Below are 23385 nucleotides of genomic sequence, written 5' to 3' on the forward strand. Positions count from 1 at the left end.
AAAAAATGTAATTAAATAAAAACATGATAGTAGCATTCCAGAGCATGGAAAGCAATAGAGAACAGGTGGGTCTTAAGCGAGCAATGGTGAGAGCATCACGCACCAAAGCCAGGAGAGAGTTCCAAGCAGTCGGAGCCCTAAAACTAAATGAGCGTCATCCAAGTGTGGTGCGCTTTTGCTTGGGGATAACAAGCAGGCCAGAGTAGGAGAACCTCAGCTTGCCGGCCGGGACATAGTGGTTCAGCAGGTTGAGAAGGTTGTGTTGGCGGATGAGGTGACCCAAGGGAAGCATGCAGATATTGAAGAGAAGAGGCCCAACTTCGCTTAACTTCACTTTTGATTTATGATAAGGGCTCAGATGCTGCTGTATTCTGATGCCACACCTGCACCTTCAGCACTGTAGAGGCCTGGTTAAGAAATAAATATATAATGCTTTTCTTGTACATTACTAGGCCCTTTGTTATTGCATGCAAGGTGACATTATATTTGGTTCTCATTCATTTCAGTCACATAAGTCATTAAGGAGCAATTCTGCACAATTACAATACTTGGCAGTGATAGGTGTAAGTTTACATTATGAAGTGCTATAAGAAACCCAAACTAGCACATTTAAAAGGATGTAATAAGTTTAAAGCAGTGGTCACAAATTAAGAAAAGATACCCAATGATGATAATAAAATGTAATAATAAAAAAGATACAATTAACACCTGGTCTACAAAAATCCACACCCACCCAATCTGAATTTGAAAATGTACAGTTTTGCAGTAGAAAATGAGAAAGTTTGTTTATATACTCTGTAGTTGGTATGCAGATCTAGCAAAAAAAAAAAAAAAAAAAAAGCTACCCACCTCTCTTCTAGAAGGCAAGTGAAAACAATCTAGTATGTATATTGTCTGATTCCTTAATCAGCAGGAGATGAAAAGTGTGCCACATTCATTTTGAGTTTTATGAGTTGTCAAATGTGCACATCAGTTTCTGTAGAAAACCTACACCTTTAAGAAAGATAAAAAAAAAGAAAAGCTTCATTCAGAGCACTTAAGACAGAAACAAAAAACTATGTCCAGGCAGCCACTGTGGTCCTTTGGAATCCTGACACCTGTTGCAACTTGTGTGTGAATCTTCAAACCAATGTTAATGAGCGATTACAAGAACAGTTCCCTTGCTGCCAGATATTTTCATTCTCGCCTGTGTGATGTATTGCAGCACACAGGAATGCCCCTTACAATAAAATTGTCCTGAGGGCATCAGAAGATTCTTAACGGTTAGCTTTAGTGTTAGGTATTGGGCTTGAGGTTAGGTTTTAGGGCTGGGGTTGGGTGAGGGACAGCTTGATTTCGTAGTTTCCGAGCTCTTGAAGTTAACGGTGGGAGTAAATGGCAAATGCCCTCGAATCACCTGATGCCCTGAGGACACTTCGGGGATATTCCTTTACGCTACGTGATGAACCTTTACTTCCCCCCGCTGTTTAAACTTTGACACTACACTTCCTCTGCAGCTTCACATGCAGTTACTGTTTACTCCCATTTTTTAAAATATTTGCTAACTTTGTAAGCTCATGCTTCTTTTACCCGCGGCTTTGTGGTTTAAAGTCTTGCTTTTTTTTTTTTTTTTTTTTTAACTGTACTTTGCAACTCTTTCTCGGAATTAAACCCTAACTTGTTGTCTCTGCGCAATGGCGTGTTGTGGTAAATACCAGGTAAGGAATTCAACATCTTAGAATAGATGACCGAACCCAGTTTAACTTCGTTCGAGCGCTTAAAGTCTGTAATTGCAACATGTTTACGTTTTATTTCTGGGTGTAAACTGGGGTTTGCAGTTTTTTGCTGTTCTATTGGTGAAACAGAAATAAAAATTCAGTACTATTACTCAGCCATCAAATACAAAAAAAGTGTTAAAGATAGCATTATTCCAACGTGCAGGTGTTACGAAGAATTTTGATCTCCCATGGAAATCAGTTTCCCCTGCCAGCAATTTACTGCGTTCTGTGTGAAGGGTGTTTTTTTTATTTATTTTTTCTTTTTTTTTTTTTTTTTCTTGTCGCGTAGTACATGATTTGCAGCAAATTTCAGTTCGAAGCTGAACTACCGTACGTCGCAAACACATTTTGAAAAAAAAAACTACAATTGAAATCAGTATTCTGCACGTCAATAAGGATGTTTTGGTTCGGCTGGACTCGCTCGAGAAAGAGAATATATATATATATATATACTTATATATATATATATTATATATATTATATATATATATATATATATTATATACTTACATTAATGGTCACCAGTAAGGGCCCAATGTGTAATTAATTTGAGGGACTGCATTATATCGTAATATGCTGTGAGAATAATTGAAAGTATTAACCACACATTGTGATGCACTATGTTAACCCCCCCATAATATTATATAATATATAATATATATATATATTACTAAACCCGTCATCAATCGTATATATATATATAATATAATATATATATATCTTCATATATATTATATATATATAAGTGAATGATGCACTCAATACTTACTGTTTTAATTTAGGTGTCAGAGGAAAAAATCCCTAACGGCAGGCTATGGAGGCCACTTATTTACAGAAGATGTACTGACACAACATGGCTAATTATGTTCTTCATTTTCTGGGCAGGAATGGTGAGTATAATTTTTTAATAACCCTCTGTAACCAATGGTATAATACATATTTTGGGAAATGGGTTTTTATGTCCCACATGCCATTTAGGGGACTACCCAACATATAATGCACACTTATATTTTACCTCTACCTTTAGAAATAAGATGAGATACACATTTTTGAAACACAAAACTGATTTGCAGAGTTACATTGACTACATTGTGACAAAAACAAACTATGGTAAAACATTACATATATTATGTCAGAGTTGGTGATGGTAATGTGGGTTCACGAAAGAACTCAGCACTAGCTTATATTCGTTTTCCGAGTAGTTGCCGGTGTTGCCTGAAATAGGACTCTCTTTTTAGATCTTAGTTGTTAGCTTTTCTCTTTAAAAATCATTGAGGTTCATAGCAGGGATACAACTGTGATTTATTGTATTTAGAATAACCCAAATAATAAAAAACTGTAGTGAACTCACGTTCTGTCCCGGCAGATGTTTATAACTGGTTATGCGGTAACGGCCGGAGCTACCGAGAGGCTGCTGTTCGGCTATGACAGCTATGGGAATGTCTGCGGACGGAGAAACTCTCCTATCAAAGGAGCACCTCTTTCAGGACAGGACATGACTGATCGGAAGTAAGTACATTCAATTAAAAAGCTTGAAGCAACGGCAGTGCCTAGCTGACATAGACGAGAACGGCAACACCACCAGCTCACATGCTCTGTATCCATAATGGCTAACCGTGTTGCCTCTAGAATGGTTTGGTTTCCATTCCCCGCAATGTGTCTCACGGTATCAGGATTCCAATACTGCACCCTGGTCTTTTAAAACCACTCTAATAATGCAAGCTGTCAATCTGTACGAAACTTGGTGTAGTGATGATGGTACTTAGCAGTTAGATGACATTTTATTGTAGTTCTTTGGTTCCAGGTAGATAGCCATGTAAAAGTGTTCAATGAATTTGAAAGTTATGTATGCCTAATTTAGAAGTACTGCATGCAGCATTATATTTTTGTCCTCTGACGTTCTTGTTTGCTTTTAAGGATATGTAAAGAGCGTGCATATACAGCAGTATTTTGCAGGAGATCATGTAAATTAATATACATGGTCCATCCTTGAACTGGTATTATAATAAAAAGAATATGTATACTACACTAAATTAGTATCTGAAGAGTGCATTCACAAATACAGATTTTGTTTAAAACATAAGTACTGTATTTTTTGGAATGTTTAAAACATAGCTTGGCATTGCAACGTTTATTTATACAGCAAGTAGGGGTATTAAAAGTTGTTTTTTTTTTTATTTTAGTGTAAACATGTGCAATGAGTTGTGAGGGTTAAAGCTGTAACTTTTTTGATGCAGACCATGCAAGCTCTCAATGATAGTTTGAAGCTGGAATACACCTAAAAGACATGTTAAGTGGAACAAAAGTATCTGAGGTTTACTAGGTACTCCATCTCAGAGCTGTTTTTTTTTTTTTAAATGATTGCTTGATCTACAGTCATAGATAAAGACATTTTACAGTTTTCCACAGATATATAAAGTCTGCCGCTGAGCTTCACAATTACAAGTAGAGGTTAACACATATCGCCTTATTCTAACCCAAATGCTAGAATTATGTTGCTCACGCAGGATTAAGAACTGTTCTGGATAAAGGGCTCTTTTAAAAAACGGATCTGTGTGCATTTCCCAGTATCCCTTACAGGGGTCAGGAGAGTGCCGCTGTCCAGTAAACAACATCTGCTTCTTACCCTACTTCCTGAAGCATTAACCTTTGAATAATTAATAAGCTTCAAATTATTGACACAAGCTGCACTGTTCACATACCCAGTGCTATAGCCTACTACTGAGAGACTGCAGTTTGACCACTTTAAAAAGTACCACATTATTGTGGTGAGAATTAGCTTTCTAAAAATTCAGAGGGGACACATTTTACAAACAGCTGTGGCTTGTGCTGTGTATTGTAGGATGAACATGATTCTGTGTTTTATTCCAAACAGGGAGGTGTTTTTTCTTAATTCTTGCAACCTCGAAATTCGAAATATGAAAATAAATTCAATCGCTTTGTGTGTCTCGAGCTGCCCACGGGAGCAACTTAACAATACGAAGGAAGTCCAACGTTTTGCTGAAAGAAACGGTACGTACCTTCTTGAAAAGACTGCTAACCTTACTAAAGTCCACTGTCATTGTTATATTCCGTCCTGTATATCAGAACTGACTGAACTAATAATGGTAAGAGTCAACCAATGAATAGCTGCCATAGTCACTATGGCAAGCATTTATTTGCTGACACTTGCATTAATGAGTTTAGTCAGTGTTGATACACAAGATGGCATAGTGTAATATTGGTTGTTTAAGATCTAGTACAGTGGCTTGCGAAGGTATTGACTCCCCTTGGCATTTTTCTTATTTTGTTGCCTTACAACCTGGAATTAAAATTGATTTTTTGGGGGGGTTTGTATCATTTGATTTACACAACATGCCTACCACTTTGAAGATGCAAAATATTTTTTATTGTGAAACAAACAAGAAATAAGACAAAAAAACAGAAAACTTGAGCGTGCATAAGTATTCACCCCCCCGAAATGTCAATACTTTGTAGAGCTACCTTTTGCAGCAATTACAGCTGCAAGTCTCTTGGGGTATGTATCTATAAGCTTGGCACCTCTAGCCACTGGGATTTTTGCCCATTCTTCAAGGCAAAACTGCTCCAGCTCCTTCAAGTGGGATGGGTTCCGCTGGTGTACAGCAATCTTTAAGTCATACCACAGATTCTCAATTGGATTGAGGTCTGGGCTTTGACTAGGCCATTCCAAGACTTTTAAATGTTTCCCCTTAAACCACTCGAGTGTTGCTTTAGCAGTATGCTTAGGGTCATTGTCCTGCTGGAAGGTGAACCTCCGTCCCAGTCTCAAATCTCTGGAAGACTGAAACAGGTTTCCCTCAAGAATTTCCCTGTATTTAGCGCCATCCATCCATTCCTTCAATTCTGACCATTTTCCCAGTCCCTGCCGATGAAAAACATCCCCACAGCATGATGCTGCCACCACCATGCTTCACTGTGGGGATGGTGTTCTCGGGGTGATGAGAGGTGTTGGGTTTGTGCCACACATAGCGTTTTTCTTGATGGCCAAAAAGCTCAATTTTAGTCTCATCTGACTAGAGTACCTTCTTCCATATGTTTGGGGAGTCTCCCACATGCCTTTTGGCGAACGCCAAACGTGTTTGCTTATTTTTTTCTTTAAGCAATTGCTTTTTTCTGGCCACTCTTCTGTAAAGCCCAGCTCTGTGGGGTGTACGGCTTAAAGTGGTCCTGTGGACAGATACTCCAATCTCCACTGTGGAGCTTTGCAGCTCCTTCAGGGTTATCTTTGGTCTCTTTATTGCCTCTCTGATTAATGCCCTCCTTGCCTGGTCCGTGAGTTTTGGTGAGCGGCCCTCTCTTGCCAGGTTTGTTGTGGTGCCATATTCTTTCCATTTTTTAATAATTGCTTTAATGGTGCTACGTGGGATGTTCAAAGTTTCTGATATTTTTTTTATAACCCAACCCTGATCTGTCCTTCTCCACGACTTTGTCCCTGACCTGTTTGGAGATCTCCTTGGTCTTCCTGGTGCCGCTTGCTTGGTGGTGCCCCTTGCTTAGTGGTGTTGCAGACTCTGGGGCCTTTCAGAACAGGTGTATATATACTGAGATCATGTGACAGATCATGTGACACTTAGATTGCACACAGGTGGATTTTATTTAACTAATTATGTGACTTCTGAAGGTAATTGGTTGCACCAGATCTTATTTAGAGGCTTAATAGCAAAGGGGGTGAATACATATGCCGCACCACTTTTCTGTTATTTATTTTTTAGAATTTTTTTAAACAAGTTATTTTTTTCATTTCACTTCACCAATTTGGACTATTTTATGTATGTCCATTACATGAAATCCAAATAAAAATCAATTTTAATTCCAGGTTGTAATGCAACAAAATAGGAAAAATGCCAAAGGGAGGTCAATACTTTCGCAAGCCACTGTATATGTATTGGATTTGAACTGAACCCTATTCATAATTAAAAAGTGTGTTTTGATGTAATAAGTAACCATTAAACAGTATTACACTTTTGTGGTTTTCTTTATGACAGAATTGAATCAGCTTACGGGGAAAATAGAGGCATTAAATGCTTAAGAGGCATTGGATTCTATTGCTTAGTTATCTGGCTCTAGTTTTGTAAATTGAACAGGAGTTTGTTCTCATTTCAAATTAATCAAAGATTAAACACTTTGTACATATTCCTTGATATTATTTATTTTAATGTTATATTTTTGTCATGTCAAAGTGTAACTTCCCTGTAAATTCTGTTCTTTGCAAAATGTAGGCACCCTTTCATCAAACCCCAAAATGCTTCTTATTTTATGTGTGTGTGTATATATATATATATATATATATATATATATATATATATATATATATATATATATATATATATATATATATATATATATATATATATATTATACATACATACACTGTATTATATTTCCATCTCCCGATTCAAAGGTAGAAAGGTAAGTTTCCACAGTAGGGACGTCAAAAAAAGTTTTTAAAATATTCTAGAGATCTCCTTTAGTATCATATATATATATATATTATATATGATGAATTCCACTGGGTAAGACATCAAGACCATCACTTTCAATTCAAACACAAAATGTCTCGTTTTCAATCTCTCGACAACAACCACAGTAAAGAAATGTTCTTTAGTGATCAACAAAATGAGAATACATTCAGAAAAATGATGTAAAGCTGGTACATTCATATCACAGAAACTGGAGAGGAACAGGAAATTAAGACAAGATAAAGGCAATCATCCAAATAAAGCTGAAGCACTAATGAGTAACGGCATAGAACGTCTGTACATCACTGAAACAATATGTTTAAAAAAAACAAAAACAAAAAAAACAGCTATACTGCTGAACCTCATCTTCTTTAATACAAGCATCACAAGGTTGTAAAAAAATAATAGATGGGCCTCTTCAGTGAGTTACAGGAAAACAATTCAATCCCGTGTTTCTGTGACAGTTTATAAATGACTCGACCTTCGGTCTCGTAATTTATGACGTCACAGACACCCTGGATGGAATTATTTTCCTGTAACTCACTGAAGAGGCCCATCTATTATTCCAGATATAGAATAATAGGAGGCTGTGTGGTCCAGTGGTTAAAGAAACAGCCTTAGAACAAGGAGGTCTCCAGTTCAAATCCCAGCTAAACCACTTGTAAAGTAAATAAATAAATAAATATATGTTGCTTCTCTAATAGACATGTCTGGACTGAGATATGTTAAAGTGTGGGACATTTTTTATTAAAATTGCTAAATCAATCCTTCTGCTGTAATTGTGTGATGTCAATCTGTGCAGCACAAATAAAACATTTAAATAATGTGTATAATGTACAGATTCCAGTACTGCAGTAAGGTTTGGGAGTCCAGTGCCACTCACTTTTGTATGCAGAGCAGTGGAGAATTTCTTTAATAAAAGGAAGTGGTCAGCACGCAAATTTGAGAATGCCTAATCCAGGATTTTGATGTTGCTCCCATCTAAATTGCATGTTTAAAACACTGACCCACCATGTTCTGTAATGTGATTTGTGTTTATAGGGTCCTATCTTTGTGTGTACAGTTTAAACAGTTCAGAGTATACTCTAAATGCCAATGCAGCAGAACTCTGCCCCATGCTGCCTGTGCCTCCAAGGTAGGGACTGCTTCATTTATTTTAAACCATAAAATCCTTCCCATGAGTTACTGTATTTCAGAACTGCAGACTAGACTGTTATTCATAAAAAATATAATGTTTAATGTAATATCGACACAATAAATGAGACCTGTTTTTGATATTTTCAGCATCTTAAAATCATTAACACCATCATAATGACAGCCCATGTCTACAGTTGGCTGCACTTCCTTCTCATGAGCTTCAGTACCATTTTAACTTCTTCCCCATTTTATTGATGAGGATTTCATTATTGATGTGTTTTGGAACATTTTGCTCATATTAAAAATGTCTCTGATTTCATTGTCTAAGGTCTTGCCTGCCTCCCTTCTTCCTCTTTTTTATTTTACAAAGTCCAAGAGTTGTTGCCAGTCCTTTGTCTGTGTGTCTGATATTTGAACCATTAAATCGTTTTGTTTTGCATCTGGATCTGTTGGCTTGTTTTCCCTGTCTTACTGGCTGATTGGTCTGCTAGCAGGAGCAGAACTTGACAACTTTCCATTGCTGACTCAGCTACTCGACCTCAGGCGAGTCACCTAGGGCCTGGCAACAGAAAGCCAGCAATACTACTGTATTAATAATTATTATAATAATAGTAGTAAAACACAGAGACATTGGCGTAGATGGTGACACAAAGTAATCTGGATCATGAATCTGCACTGTATTTTTCACCATTTTTAAATAATGTTCTCTGTAGAAAAAAACCTAGACTGGAGGTTGAGATCATTATTTGAACAGGGGAGTTTCATTAGTGCTGAGGCACATACCACATAAATGTCATTACAATTATACTAAAACAAGTAATATATATACTAAAACAATAAATGAAATTTATTTATTTACCTCTGTCTGAAATAATCATTGTAGCCAATGAAGTAGTTCACTTTTTAAGAGCAGGGCTTGTGTGTCCTCGAAGTATTTAATCAGTAAGCTGGGGTTTTAGTACAGGTGCAGTTAATCAGCAAAACAGCACAGCTGTCCCCTATAGAAACCAATGGGAGAGCAGTGTCTGGATATTGTATACTGTATGATATCTAATATTAAGGATGTATAAGTCTCACAATGTTTCTTGTTGATTTAATTTGGTGGGTGGAACATCAAAGTTTCTGCTAATAATTGAGTTAACACACTATTAAGTATTCAGTATGCAAGTCTGTAGTGGGACATATCTGGCACAGTAAGTGAATATCTACAAAAGCTTCCCAAAAAAACTAACAGCAAAAAGTAAAATTATATTAACAGAATGGAATTTGGTTGCATAACAAGATTAGGAAACAGTCAAAGTAGCAGGCACTAAATTGAAATCGATGACCATTTAGGGAAATCTCAGATTTGGACTGGCATAAACATTTTCAATAGTAATTAAACTACCACAGTGAGGAACGTGATGTGTTAAATTATATTTATTTATTTATTTATTGCAGCGAATCATTCCCACTCTTCAGACGGTGTATACCTCAAACACCAGAGTGCTACTCACACTTTGTGCCAGTTCTGATCAATGCTGTCAATGAAATGGACCTTTTTCATCGGATTATAGCTGGAATCATGACAAGCAAAGACAGTATCATAGGACTTTGTGTGCTTGCAGTAGGTAAGGTTACCATAGACCCTAAGCAGGGCATTAGGAAGACTTGGATCTTTTGGTGACAGGATATTGTCAAATGACTTTTTGAAAGTCGGTAATTTTTGTTGCAGCTAAAAATGTGTCTGAAACTCTGAAATGAAGTTTTTTTTTAATTTTTTTTTCCCCCACAGTGTTCTCTTTCATAATGGTGGCCATCTTTAGATTTATTGCAACAATACTGGTTCACATTTTAATAGCTCTGGATACGTTTGGTCTGTTGTGTAAGTATTACAGTAACTTTTACAGTCTAAGTGTCTGCATTGAAATATGTGTTCTTTTCAATACATTGCTTTTTTAAACAAATCAAAACATTGCTTTTTTGAACAAATTAAGTCAAGTGTGGTGAGCATTATAAAACAATATATCCTTCTAAAAGTGAGTCAACGTGTTTGTAATGTTTCAGATTAAGTAACGCTGGAGAATAGATGCTGCAGTAGCTCATACAATCTGCACAGCTAGTATAGCAATAATAACATTTTTTGCTATAAATGGTAATGTGATTTACCCTTGCCTAAAGATCATAAAGAACGTCTTGTTTTCTTCCTATTTAGTTGTGTCCAGTGTTCTATGGTGGCTTTATTATGACCATGTGACGGATCCCAGCATTGAACTGGAATCAGAAAAAGAGAACAGCAAGTTTTTACTGGCCTTTGCTGTCGGCACTACAACTATATCAGTAAGAACCCCTTTTTATATACGGTATTTTCAATTTTGTACCCTAAAGAAAAAAAAAAATCGTATGATTACATTCATGACAAAGTTTAAACTCCTCCAAAAGCACACTCTGACATGTCACAACAACATATGACCAACAACTAGACTGTGAAAATGACTGTGACCTTGATCATGAAAGTAACTACTGGTTTTTCTTATGCTAATTGTGTTAAAATGTTTATTTTTTTATTTTAAAAATTTAAATAGTACTTTCCTGTTTTCAGATAATCATCTTTGTTTTAATCTTGGTAATGTGGAGAAGACTGAAGCTGATCACTGAGCTGTTCCGAGTGGCCAATGAAACAGTCAGCACTGTCCCGCTACTGCTGCTGCAGCCAGTCTGGACCTTCATTATCCTTATCTTCTTTTGGACCTACTGGGTGGCTGTGCTGCTCAGTCTGGGCACTGCAGGTCTGTTCATATGTACAGCTGGGGAGGAACAAACCACTAGAAAAGTTATGGGTCACATGTCACTGTATCCAAACAAATGTAAAATAAACCCCCCAAAAAACCTCAACTTTAAACCAAAGCTTTAAATTGAACAGATGACAGAGAAGCCAGATGGGTTCCATCTAGCAAAGTTAAACTGACTTATTGGTACTTAGTGCTTCAGTGTATGAATTGGTTTTCTATCTGGGCAGTCACTGAACCACAGGTCCAACAGGGTGTGTTGTATGGTATGGAATGGCACAAGCTACTATGCTTAATAATTGTTCCAAAGTTAAAACATTGTGTTTAAGGTGTCTGTTTATTGTGGGAACTTGTCTTCTCTTTGTTGTCCTCTTGCTCAAAGTGCACAAGATGACATATTTTATGTAATAAACAGTGTATTACGTTATATTGAAGATCTCCACTCCTGGACTGTCCTGTACCACTAATTCAAAGAAGAGAGTGGATGTTAACTGTACAGTATGAGAATCCAGAATCTCAGTGTATTTATTCTACATTACTTTTCCAATTTCAATACTGACGTCTCCAGTTTCAACTGGTAGTAAATATTTAAGTAATGGAACAGCATATAAAACTTCTGGTAACATTTAGGCTTTCTTTGTTTTTTGCAGCTAGGGATTCAAAGATGAAAAGTTGTAGTACCGCATATCATCCATTAGGCGTTGCATATGCTCCGGTTATTTTTACATTATGCTATTATAAGTGCAGTATGTGTCAACAACCAGTATCTTTATGAGACTCTAACTGAAAGATGTTACTGTCAGTTTTAGTAATGTTTGAATCATTAGGGAAACTATAGTAAGATCCAAAATGGAAATTAACCTATATGATAACAGTATTCTGGAATAACTAGGCTGCTTGTTTTTTTGGGGTTTTTTTGAGGGTGCAACATTGACAATGGATAATTACAAAGCGTATGACATGGTTTATTTAGATTTCCAGAAAGCTTTTGACAAAGTCCTGCATAAAAGATTAACTCTCAAACTCAACGCAGTCGGAATTCAAAGAAATGCATGCACATGGATTAGGAAGTGGTTAACATGCAGAAAAAAGAAAAAGTACTGATTAGAGGAGAAACCTTAAAATGGAGCGAGGTAACCAGTGGAGTACCACAGTGAGCAGTATTAGGTCCTCTGCACTTCCTAATCTACATTAAAGACTTAGAGTCTGGTATAGTGTGCAAACTTCTTAAATTTGCAGATGACACAAAAAGACACAGAACTGGGCAAACACATGGCAAATGACATTTAATATAATAAAGTGTAAGGTACTGCACGGGCGACGCATCTGATAAAGACGCTTCTCACGTGGAGTGCAGGGTGCGACCTATAGCCTGGATGTCGCCGGTTCGAGTCCAGGCTATTCCACTGCAGGGGGGGGGGGGGGGGGGGGGGGGGTTGGTCGGCCAGGGTGTCCTCGGCTCACCGCGCACCAACGCCCCCTGTGGTCTGTCCTGAATGCCCAGAGCTGCGTTGTCCTCCGACGCTGTAGCTTTGAGGTGGCTGCATGGTGGACCAGCAATATGAAAAAGAAGCGGCCAGCTGATGACACACGCTTCGCAGGACAGTGTGTGTTTGTCTTCACCCCTCCCGAGTCAGCGCAGGGGTGGTAGCGGTGAGCTGAGCCTAAAAATAATTGGCTATTCCAAATTGGGAGAAAATGATAAAAAAAAAATGTGGGGAAAGTATAAAAAAGGACAACAAAATGCTCAGATATATAGTGAAAAGTGTTGAATGTAAATCAAGGGAAGTAATGTTAAAACCTTTCAATGCATTAGCAAGAATATTGTTTTCAGTTCTGGTCACCTCGGTACAAAAAGGATATTGCTGTTCTAGAAAGAGTGCAAAGAAGGGCGACCAGAATTATTCCAGGGTTAAAAGGTCATATGCAGGCAGGCTAAAATAATTGAATCTATTCAGTCTTGAACAAAGAAGATTACGCGGCGATCTGGTTCAGGCATTGAAAATTCTAAAGGGTATTAACAATGTCGACCCAGGGGACTTTTTTGACCTGCAAAAAAAAAAAAAGCAAGGACCAGGGGTCACAAATAGAGATTAGATAAAGGGTCATTCAGAACAGAAAATAGTAGGCACTTTTTTACACAGAGAATCATGGGAGTCAGGAACCAACTTTCCCCTGTAATGTTGTTGAAGCTGACACCCTGGGATCCTTCAAGAACTGCTTGATGAGATTCTGGGATCAATAAGCTACTAACAACCAAACGAGCAAGATTTGTAAACTTTCTTATTATATCATAAAAACCTTAGGAGCTGTGGAGAGCCCAGCCTTTAGAGATGGTGAACTTGTATTTAATTTGTTCTATCCCCAGGCACTGCCTATGCCACTAATGGTGGCCACGTGGAGTACAAGCCTCTCTCTGCTATCCGGTACATGTGGTGGTACCATTTATTTGGACTGATCTGGACCAGTGAGTTCATCCTTGCCTGCCAGCAGATGATCATAGCTGGAGCAGTGGTTTCCTGTTACTTCAACAGGTGAGGACTGAAGTTCTTTTATCTTTTCTTTCATGTGGGTTAGTGCTTTGAGTACAATTTTTTACAGCATGCTCTATTAGCATGGGCTTTTGTCACAAAAAAAGAAGCTCACAGCAGGGCTTTTTATAATGTGAAATCTAGACTACCTTGGATAACCAGTGGGTCAGGGGTGAAAAGGTGCATCATTTTAATGGTCAAATTCTCAATTAAGTAACCAAATCCCCATTTCTTTTTTAATATTTTTTAAAAACATAGGTATATAGGGCAGTGCAAATTGTGTCCTTTTAATTAGTGGCAGATTGTTATAAATGCAAAATTGTTTTTAAACATATGGATCTTTTCTTGACAAAACCCTTCCCCATGTAAAATCATGTTTTATTTCGCCTTCAATGCACCTGTCAGTCTAGTCGTGTCTACAAAAAAAAAAAAGAGATTGGGAAATAGTTTATCCTCTTTACAGTAAATTTTAGCTTCTCCATCAGGTAAGTCATTGAATGTAAAATGTAATTTAATTAACAAGTGATACAGTAGCTAGCAGTACAAGTCTGTAGTCCAGCAGTGCTCAACACTGGTTGTATTTGAATGTCGTAACAATGACAAAATATCTAATTAAAATACCTTAAAAAATGACCAACACAGGGCACCGTTTTTGGTTCAGCACAGCTGAAAACCCTAAAGAAATCCAAGCTGTTTCAGCTGGCTAATGTGCATTTCAAAATGCTGCACGTGTACATTACAGCAGCTCCAAACAGCTTCCTATATCACAAGAGAGTTGGAATTACTTAAGCCGAGAGGGGTTCATCTGCCTGGATTGTAGGGCTAACTGTTCCACGTGGTCTAGTTAGAATCATCAGGTTAAAGTAAAGTTTCATGACATTGGAAAACATTCTTTATGCTAGATAGGTATTCACCTAGGGACCCTATTTACAAAATATCAAAAATTGTCCAATTATTCCTGATTTGGTGGTGGTGAGGGGATTTCCCTCCTACATAAAATTTTAGTTTCAGTTTCTTTTGATTCAGAATAATTTCACCCATGCAGGCTATTTTCCATGGCTGTGTTGAGTACTGGTGTTAATAATTATTCACGATGAATGTCTAACTGACCCAGAGATGGCTCATTATGTAATACACAATTATTTTGATCAGTTATTTATTAGCTTTTAAACAAACACAAAACTGTATCAAGCATACAAAAGCAAATCAAAAATGCAAACCATAACAAGTAAACCTTTTAACAAGAGCAGAGCTCTGTTAATAATTAGTAATGAGCTGCCCAGCTGGGTTAGGCAGTTGTCTGGGCAACCACTGTTGTCATGAAAGACACTTTGCTTGTTGCTGTCGATGTTTCTACCAAAACATAGTGTGTTTTGAATTGATCTAAATGGTGTAAGGTCCGAATACCATCGTGGTTTCAATGAGTACAGCAGGATACTGCTTGTTATTTAATATCCAGAATTAAACTGAAAAGACTCTTATGCTTTTGATTTGCATAATCTTGGTACTCCGATGCAGAGCTATTCCAACAGTTTCCATAAACCAACAAAATGTGATTGGGTAGTAGACAAATAAAAAGAAAGATGATGTGTATAAACAAATCCCTTGCATGCTTGAGCAGGGTACTTTCCAGGAGCACAAGCTCTGGGTCTTTAGATTTTGAAGTAAAACACTGATCTCATATCTGCTGAATCTAAAACATTGCCTTTAAACTGAAGAGAAGTGCTTTAAATTCCCCCTGAAGGCTTGCTTAAGTACGGATTAAGGTAATCAAATCCAGATTTTACATAGACCTTTTTTAATAAACATGGACTCTTCTGTTATCTTTGGACATTGCTGTGATCCATTTAATAACATCCCTGTATCAGATTTATTTAAGTAGAAGCCTCACTTAATTAGGTTCATCTTATCACTGAAAAAGGGAGAAATAAATGTTTTAGCCTGAGCATTGATGAAAGTTAAACAGTGCATATTTCAAATTCTGTTCGTCACATTTTACTGATTTTTTTTTTTTCTCCCTATAATATCAGCACTACATCATATTTGCAACAATATCACCTTGCTTCACCCACCTACAAAGAACTGAACTGTTTGTGATACCACTAGATCACCATAACTAATCACCATGTCCTATCCGAAGCAATCATTTACACCTTTCTATTACCAGGGGAAAAAGTAGATTAGAAACTAAATGAAAAGGTCATTCATCTGAGTAAACTGCATTCAGCGTTATCATCTGTAATGAACTGTTGATTTACAGTGCAACCTGTTGGCAAGCAACATAGAGCCACAGTTCTTAAACAAACAAAAAATGCAACCTCCTTTTACTTGGACAATAACTATAGTGTTCTCTTGTATTAAGACAGACATTTTCAAGAGAAGTTGCTCAGTAGCACAGAGATGTCTGAAACAATGTTTATTAGGTGCTTTGCAATCCCTCTTGGACATTTTTATTGCAGTTTCATATCTAGGTTATCAAAAGTAATTATAAGGTTTCTGTCTTTTTAAACATAATAAATAACCAATCATTTACCGTAACTAAATTATTTCTTTTAGATTTTATATTTTACGCCTTTTAAAGTTTCTATTTGTTTAGCGAATATTGCAAATAATAGTTAGTCTTTTACTGCAGGTCATTGAAAAAAGGTGAAAGGCTACTTCCATGTGCTATTTACAGTAAATTTGCTGCCACACTTTCAATGCCTCGTATTTCAGAAACCATTTGAGATTCAGACTTCATATTTACAATGGGATATAAACCCTTTGTAAGTGGTGTTGACCTTGACCTGAAACCAAAGCTGGCTGCATAATATTATCAAGTGACATGTTCCTTACTTTCATTAAAAGTGTATACATTGACTTCATAGTTAATGAATTAGAAGTGCCACAATTTCTGTCAGGAAAAGTTAGAGTCTATAAAACTGTAAGCTACATTCAGTATAACTGCTTTCATTGGTCATGACCATAGGCCTTCTGTAAGAGAAATACTTGTATTGTTGGGTTGAACAGGGAAATGCCTTGACAGTTCCTCTTGATTGTATGAAGGATTATGTTTCTTTTAAATCCAGAGTGTTTATTCAGCAGATCTTGAAATTGTTTCCAGCTGGTCTCTCTCTCTCTCACGCTCTTGGGGGGGGGGCCTTGAAACCCAAAATGCTCTTGTCCTTTCAGAAGAGGAGTAGTGGGGTGTGTCTTTGTGCTGCTAAACATGTGCAAATTGGATCTTGAGAGCCACTGTATTTGTTGTTTTTAACGCTGGAAATAAAATGAAATAGAAGTAATATAAACTTTGTCAGTATCAGAAACAGACTATTATTCCAGATTCAAGGGAACACGCATGAGGGCATTTCTAAATGTAGAAGGGTTAAGTCAGTTTAAATGTTTTTCCTTTCAAGGAGTTTTACTATCCCTTTACAGTATTCATTACATATTTTCCTTTGGAAACTTGTATAAATCCTAGTTTAAAGAAGGAATGGCTCTAATATTCAGTCACATAAAAATTCTTTAGGAAGAACTTCCATAACATGTTACATTTTCATACAAGAAAGTATTTCATTGTGAATGCATAAACACTACCATAATATGTCAATTAAAATATGTTTTTGCTTGCTATGGTCATTTATTCATTTTTCCAGCTTTCCTACATTAATAAATACCATGCACTGATGTCATCTTTCCTCTCATAAATGATGCAAATGCTAGGGTTGATCCAGGGACCAGTAAGTAAAGCTTCATGATTATACCAGAAAACTGGAATCAGTTTATTTTTCAAACTGCAGTAACTTATTGAAAGACGACATTTGTATCTTCAGTGTTTCTTGTCAGGATTGTGTGATGCACACATACAGTTAAATAAGTGTTGAGTAAAGATGAGGAAGTCATTGCGATCTTTCTTTGTCCTCGTGCCTGTATTCTCAGCGTTGTAATAATAAATAAATCAAAGGCATGGCATGCATCTAAAAAAGAAAAAATGTTGTGATTGGGTTGCATTTTAGTGTTGTTTTGTTTTTTGTCTAGGGACAAAAATAATCCACCCAGCCACCCAATCCTGTCTTCAATATCTAACCTCTCCAATTATCACCTCGGCACAGTGGCAAAAGGCTCCCTTATTATCACTTTAGTGAGGATACCACGGGTCGTTCTCACGTACATCCACAGCACTTTACAAAGCAAGGTAAGGTACAGGGTGCGATACAGAATGTTTTCAACTGCACAGCTATTATTCTTCTTAATTTAAAAGCGGAAGTGGCTGAGAATAACAAGGGGGGAAATTGCCACATTATGTACAACTTTCCCATAGCAGGAATTATGAACCCAGCAGTAATTATCCTGCATTGCCAGCTGAAGGCCTTGAGGGCCTAGCATTTGATGAAAGATTTATACAGCAGCATTAAGGGTAAAACTTTTCATGTGCAACTGATTTCTCCTTACAGACACAGCAATTCAATCCGCAGTCACAAAGTAACGCACAGACTTCTATGAAACAGAAAATTTTAAAAGTGGTTTGTTCCACGTTACTAAATTAATTACACACTTTTTTGTTTTGAAACTGATGGCGACAGCAACTGTCTACTGTTTAAATTATTTTATTTTGTTTTTGTACAAAAGGAGTGTCTAATCTCAGGGCTAAGAACTTAAATAATTTAGACTGTATAAATGTTGTTTTAAAAGCTAATATGACAAAAGTAGTATTGTATTAATCTTGGCATGTGTGCTTGCTGCTCCCTGCTTGTTACATATAATTTAATAGAAGCTCAATATTAATTTTGGAACTTAAACACACATGTGCTTCTGTAAAAATTACCCTTGTCCTTTGTTTTACAGCTCGGTTGCATAATTCCTGATACACCTTACAGCTTGCACTGATAAGGACAAGAGCGTCAGATTAATTATGCAACACAATGCTACTGCTGGGTCACATAATTGCATCATCTTCTGTTATATATCTGTCTGTCTTACTTTTTTCTGATGCAGTCCTGTTACAGTATATTTTCCGGGTTGACCTTGTATGATTGAGGCTCTTGAAATGTCATGGTTGTCCGTTTCCTTTATTCCTGGCTACATTTCGTAGCATCTTGTTTTTCCATTACAATTTCTGACAAAGGTATTGAGCTCCTGTATAAGTACTGTTGTGTTCTTGCCCACACTATACTGTTAATGGTACTACTTTGCTGGCATAGTTCACAGTATGTACAGCATAGTACTATTGTTAAGGGCACAGTATAATCAATATCATTAGCAAAGCTGACATAGTTTATCTGTCTTCCAATGGTCTTTAATTAAACAGATTATTAAAGAAAGGTTTGTGTGTGAACTGTGTTGTTTAATTTTAGGACAATGCCTGTGCCAGATGCATGGTCAGAAGCTGTACTTGTTCCCTATGGTGTCTGGAAAAGTGTCTGCGTTATTTAAACCAGGTAAATACAACTCATAATCTTCATTTTACTAATTATTAGTAATACGTTAGATTTGAACATATATTAATTTCTATTTTCTTTAATGAGGTTATTCCTAGAGTACACTGCCTTTTAGTTTTGTCCAGTTCTACAATGTTTGCTTAAAATGACACCTGGTGTGTTTCTATTGATAAAATAAACCATACTTCCCTCAACTTTTTCAGCCACTGCCCGTGGAGCTAATATTCAATTTCTTAATGTAAAACAGGAGTGAAAGCTCAAAAGAGAATATATTTGAATGCTTAACAAAAATCTTCAATCTTGGATGTCTTGCTTGAAATGATACATCTTTCCCCAAACTGAAATCGGTTCCCTACAATATTGTGGTCATCGTAGAGGTTTCTGGCTTAAGGTTAGGCTTTTCAAAGAAGCCATAAGCCTAGCTTCGTGTGTTGAGCAGCAACACTGGTTAGTTTTTTGGCTTTCTTTAAAAGAAGATCAGCGGTTACCAGGGTAACCAACTCTCTCTGGACTCTGTATAATTGAATCTTGCGTTTTTAAACTTTAATTCAGCTGTTCCACAAAGCGGTGATTATTCCCAGCCAGTAGACTGTGGAAAAAAAAAATCATGTTTTGAATGTGTGCCACGGTGCCTTTCTCATGAGTCTAATAGGAGACTCGGTCAGTGCCTTTGCTGTGCCTAAGGCCTAGAACTGCAGAAATGTGTCCTTTTTTTATTAGTTTTGTGCAGATCTGAAGACCTGTGAGCATTCTTTAGCCTTTCCGACTGAAGAAAGCAGTTCTCTGTTTAGGAAGCCTATTCTTTTTTTTTCCTTCCCAATCAGCTTCTTTTGAAGATGCAATGGGACTGAGCAATCGTTCTCCTCCTTCTAGTGGATTTTTGACCTTAACAGCTCAAAAACTACAAGCTGTACTTGTCATTGGATTAGGAGGAAACCATAGGGGGTTCAAGGGTCACGAAAGCTCATTGAAACCTCTTGGGAACCTGCCTGGAAACCCTGTGAGCAAATATTCTGATCATTGTTATGCGATTTATAGGCTTTCTGTAGCCAAACCATGGTTGATTTTGCGAAGGTGTGCAGTAAGAGACTGATTTTATACAATTCAAATGTGTACATTTGCTTGGCATTTTCACGTCCCATTTTTAGTTCTGCACAGTGAAGGATGCATGCAAATATATGATTGGCCAGAGCTTTATCAGACCTTGTCAATCTGATTGGGTGAAACCATTACTCCTCAGTGAGCTGTCTATTGATATCATAAAATTGCAACTTCAGGTAGTGCCCATCACAATAGCTCTTTACTTAGTTAATATCCATTGACCCATAAGGTGAGTATTGAAACAGGTGAACTGTTTTATAAATATGAATCCATTTTAAAGCTGCAGTTTCCCACAGCTGGGTTCAATTTTTAAGAATAAAATGTGATACCTTGTCCTCTGCTTTCTTCATTATTTTACAGTTTACAGTTTTAGTTTCCTATCCCATTAGAAAGAAAGCAGGCTCTGTTTACACTCTCCAAACGTCAGGGTCACAGCATTCCTCCGACAAGTACCTGTTCTTATCAACAAAACAGATATTCAGGTGCTTTGATGTTGCTCCACAGGGTAGCACAGCTGCAAATACTAGTAATGTTCCTCCCCTCAAATTGTTGCAGGCAGTATTTCTATACACTGGCCAACTTTGTGCATACCAGACCTCCCCTAAATGAGGATTTGGCCTGTTTCCTGTATTTGCTAAACGTTTTGCGGGCCCAAAAGATTAGCTTTCAGAATATCAACTTGACCACATAAATGTTAACAGAGATTTGGGAATAACTTGCCATGGGCATAATTTCAAACCCATTGTATTCACTAGTAGGCAATTTAGGATACATATATACAGTGTGAACTACATACAGTCTGACAGTTTTATATCTAATGTACTTCTAATCTGAAACATGGTATAACAGTGAAAATTGTTCCAATGTGCCTGTAAGTCCTGCAGATGCTCGTGTGTTTGTGTGGGTCACAGCACAGGAATGAGGGCAGAGTTTTAGTGTCAACCATATTAAATTACAAGACTATAAACTTGTTTTTTGTTGTGTAACAGTATAGTCAAAATTGATCTCTGTGTTTTTTTTTCTTTCTATTCTGTGATGTTTGCACCTTTTACCAGTTTATCAGTCCTTTGTTTTAGTCCTTAGTTACTTAAATCACATATCCTGCACATATTTATCTTCTCTTAATGTGAGCTTTTTTATTGTTGTTTTTTTTAAAGATTTCACTGTTCTGTGAATAAGGTTCACCCTTTGGGAGCTGGTCTAATTGAAGAATTAAATGTAGTTCATTTATGTTTCTGTATTAACACACAGAATGTGTACTCGGCTACTGCCATCAACGGAACAGATTTCTGCACATCAGCAAAAGAGGCGTTCTTCATTCTAGTAAAGAATTCAGTAAACATAGCAGCCATCAACAGTTTTGGAGATTTCCTGCTATTCCTTGGGAAGGTTTGTTATATTTTGGACAATAATCTTGATATTGTATTTAAAGTAATTTAATAGTTGATTATGCTACTTTGTCTGAGATGATTTTCTAAACACTCAAGATACCATGGTTACATTTATCGTTTCTGTTCCAGCATAAAACCTGTTGTTTATTCCATATTGTATGTTTTATATTTTCATTTAAACCTTTTAGCTAGCATTAAGATGTTCTGTTCTGTAAAGGATGGTTTAAATTAAAGGTTGATTGTGACTGACTTGGAACATTTTATTTTATTAGATTTGTGTTATGTGTATGACTTGTTTTATATTACTATCAATTTAGAATACAAATCTTGTGGAATTATGTATTACTTTTTTTATTTTCACAGGTTTTTGTTGTTTGTTTTACCTGCTTTGGAGGTCTGATGGTTTTCAACTACCAGCGAGCACTCCAGGTCTGGGTGGTTCCTCTGCTGCTTGTTGCGTTTTTCTCTTACTTCGTTGCCCACTGCTTCCTTTCAGTGTTTGAGAGGGTGGTGGACTTGCTTTTTCTATGTTATGCCATTGATCTGGAAACCAATGATGGGTCTGCTGACAAACCCTATTTCATGGATAAAGCTCTGATGGTAAGGGAAACCCAAACATGTTTTTAATACTCTCAAGACAATGACTGCAAATCCTACTATTAGAGATATGTGGTAAATATGCTGTGTGTAGGGCATTCCTTCTGTTATACTGTATATTTATAGCTACTGTAATTTTTCTAGACACAGTTGTGTTTTTATATTTGTCGAACACAAAAGACAAACTCATTTACTGCTTTATTTGTTTAGCTGACAAACTGCAATGCTTCTTCAGCTATGGGGGTATATGTCATTGTTATCATCAAAATATTTTTCATTCCTGATATAACCAGTTTTAGAGGATGCCTGTATTATTATTTTCTGCAGGAATTTATAAACAAAAGCAGTGAAGAAGCAGGAAAAGTGAGAAATCCAAAACGTGGAAACCCTGCTGGAACAGAAATGCACCCGATGGTAGGTTAGAAAAACCAGACATTCAAGTAGTTACATATCCTAATAAAGTGGCTAGGGTGTGTATATATGCAGCACACTGCAATCATGACATCTGTTCACCGAGCCAAACCAATACAACTGAAATACTTCATAGAAAAGTAAATTGCTTTTATTTGTTTTATCTACAGGTCTGAGAATCACAAATTTCATCTGTTTCTTTTTCTTATTGTAAATAAAACTTATTTGAATGTTTTTATTTTTACTTTAACTGTTTATTCCTGTGTTGTATAGTATGTTTGTAGAGCAGGTAGATCTTGTATGGCTGAGATTGGTTCATTAAGGGGTAGATGTAAGGATAGGGGCAAAGTGATTTGTGGGTCAAAAACCCAATAAAAATGCAGCGTATGTAAAGAATGGTGTTCACCTGGCGTTCTGCACCCATTATCAAATTTGCACTTTGCCATCATTAATCCATTAAAATTATTTATAATGCATTGAAATGAAGAAAAGAGTATGGAATTGGGTAGGATCTGGACACTAAGCTGGCACAAACATGTAATGTTTTTCCCTTGCACTTATGCAATTGCTGACCCTCCAAAAACTTTACACCTCTTACAAATTGTAAACCATTGTAGAAGCAAGAAGAGCTGTATAAAAGCACACACTTGCAGATACTGGCATTGGCCTCAGGATGGCTGCTGTGCTACACTTCATGATGTGGCAACACTTGGCTCTTGTTGAGGAGAAGGACTACGAAGAAGGGCAAGACAAAGAAAACCCTGCATATTCAATCCCAGGGTCACTTTGTTTGAG

The 23385-nt window shown here is 36.9% G+C and overlaps 1 protein-coding gene across 2 annotated transcripts; it reads left to right on the forward strand.

Annotated features, from left to right (window-relative positions):
* Positions 1-1469: 1469 nt before the first annotated feature.
* LOC121326740 (choline transporter-like protein 3) lies at positions 1470-22969 on the forward strand. 2 transcript variants are annotated; one of them, XM_041270181.1, is made up of 16 exons: positions 1470-1697; positions 2540-2647; positions 3124-3266; positions 4633-4769; positions 8279-8372; positions 9815-9984; positions 10149-10238; positions 10569-10693; positions 10956-11142; positions 13511-13676; positions 17691-17847; positions 19007-19090; positions 21443-21580; positions 21946-22182; positions 22507-22593; positions 22761-22969. In XM_041270181.1, the coding sequence occupies exons 1-16, from the start codon at positions 1674-1676 to the stop codon at positions 22764-22766; spliced, it is 1953 nt and encodes a 650-aa protein (XP_041126115.1). In that variant the 5' UTR covers positions 1470-1673; the 3' UTR covers positions 22767-22969. The 2 variants fall into 2 exon arrangements, with proteins under 2 accessions (XP_041126115.1, XP_041126114.1); XM_041270180.1 differs by lacking the exon at positions 22761-22969 and having other exon boundaries at positions 22507-22749.
* Positions 22970-23385: the final 416 nt, after the last annotated feature.

Source organism: Polyodon spathula, chromosome 14 (assembly GCF_017654505.1).
Source record: "Polyodon spathula isolate WHYD16114869_AA chromosome 14, ASM1765450v1, whole genome shotgun sequence".
Classification (NCBI taxonomy): Eukaryota; Metazoa; Chordata; class Actinopteri; order Acipenseriformes; family Polyodontidae; genus Polyodon; species Polyodon spathula.

Bases quoted from the DNA above. Each gene is read 5' to 3' on its own strand.
- LOC121326740 (XM_041270180.1), top strand. From the start codon at position 1,674: ATGGCGTGTTGTGGTAAATACCAG. The intron at 8,373-9,814 runs GTAGGGACTGCT...TATTTATTGCAG, and splicing joins ATGCTGCCTGTGCCTCCAAG to CGAATCATTCCCACTCTTCA. The intron at 9,985-10,148 runs GTAAGGTTACCA...TTTCCCCCACAG, and splicing joins ACTTTGTGTGCTTGCAGTAG to TGTTCTCTTTCATAATGGTG.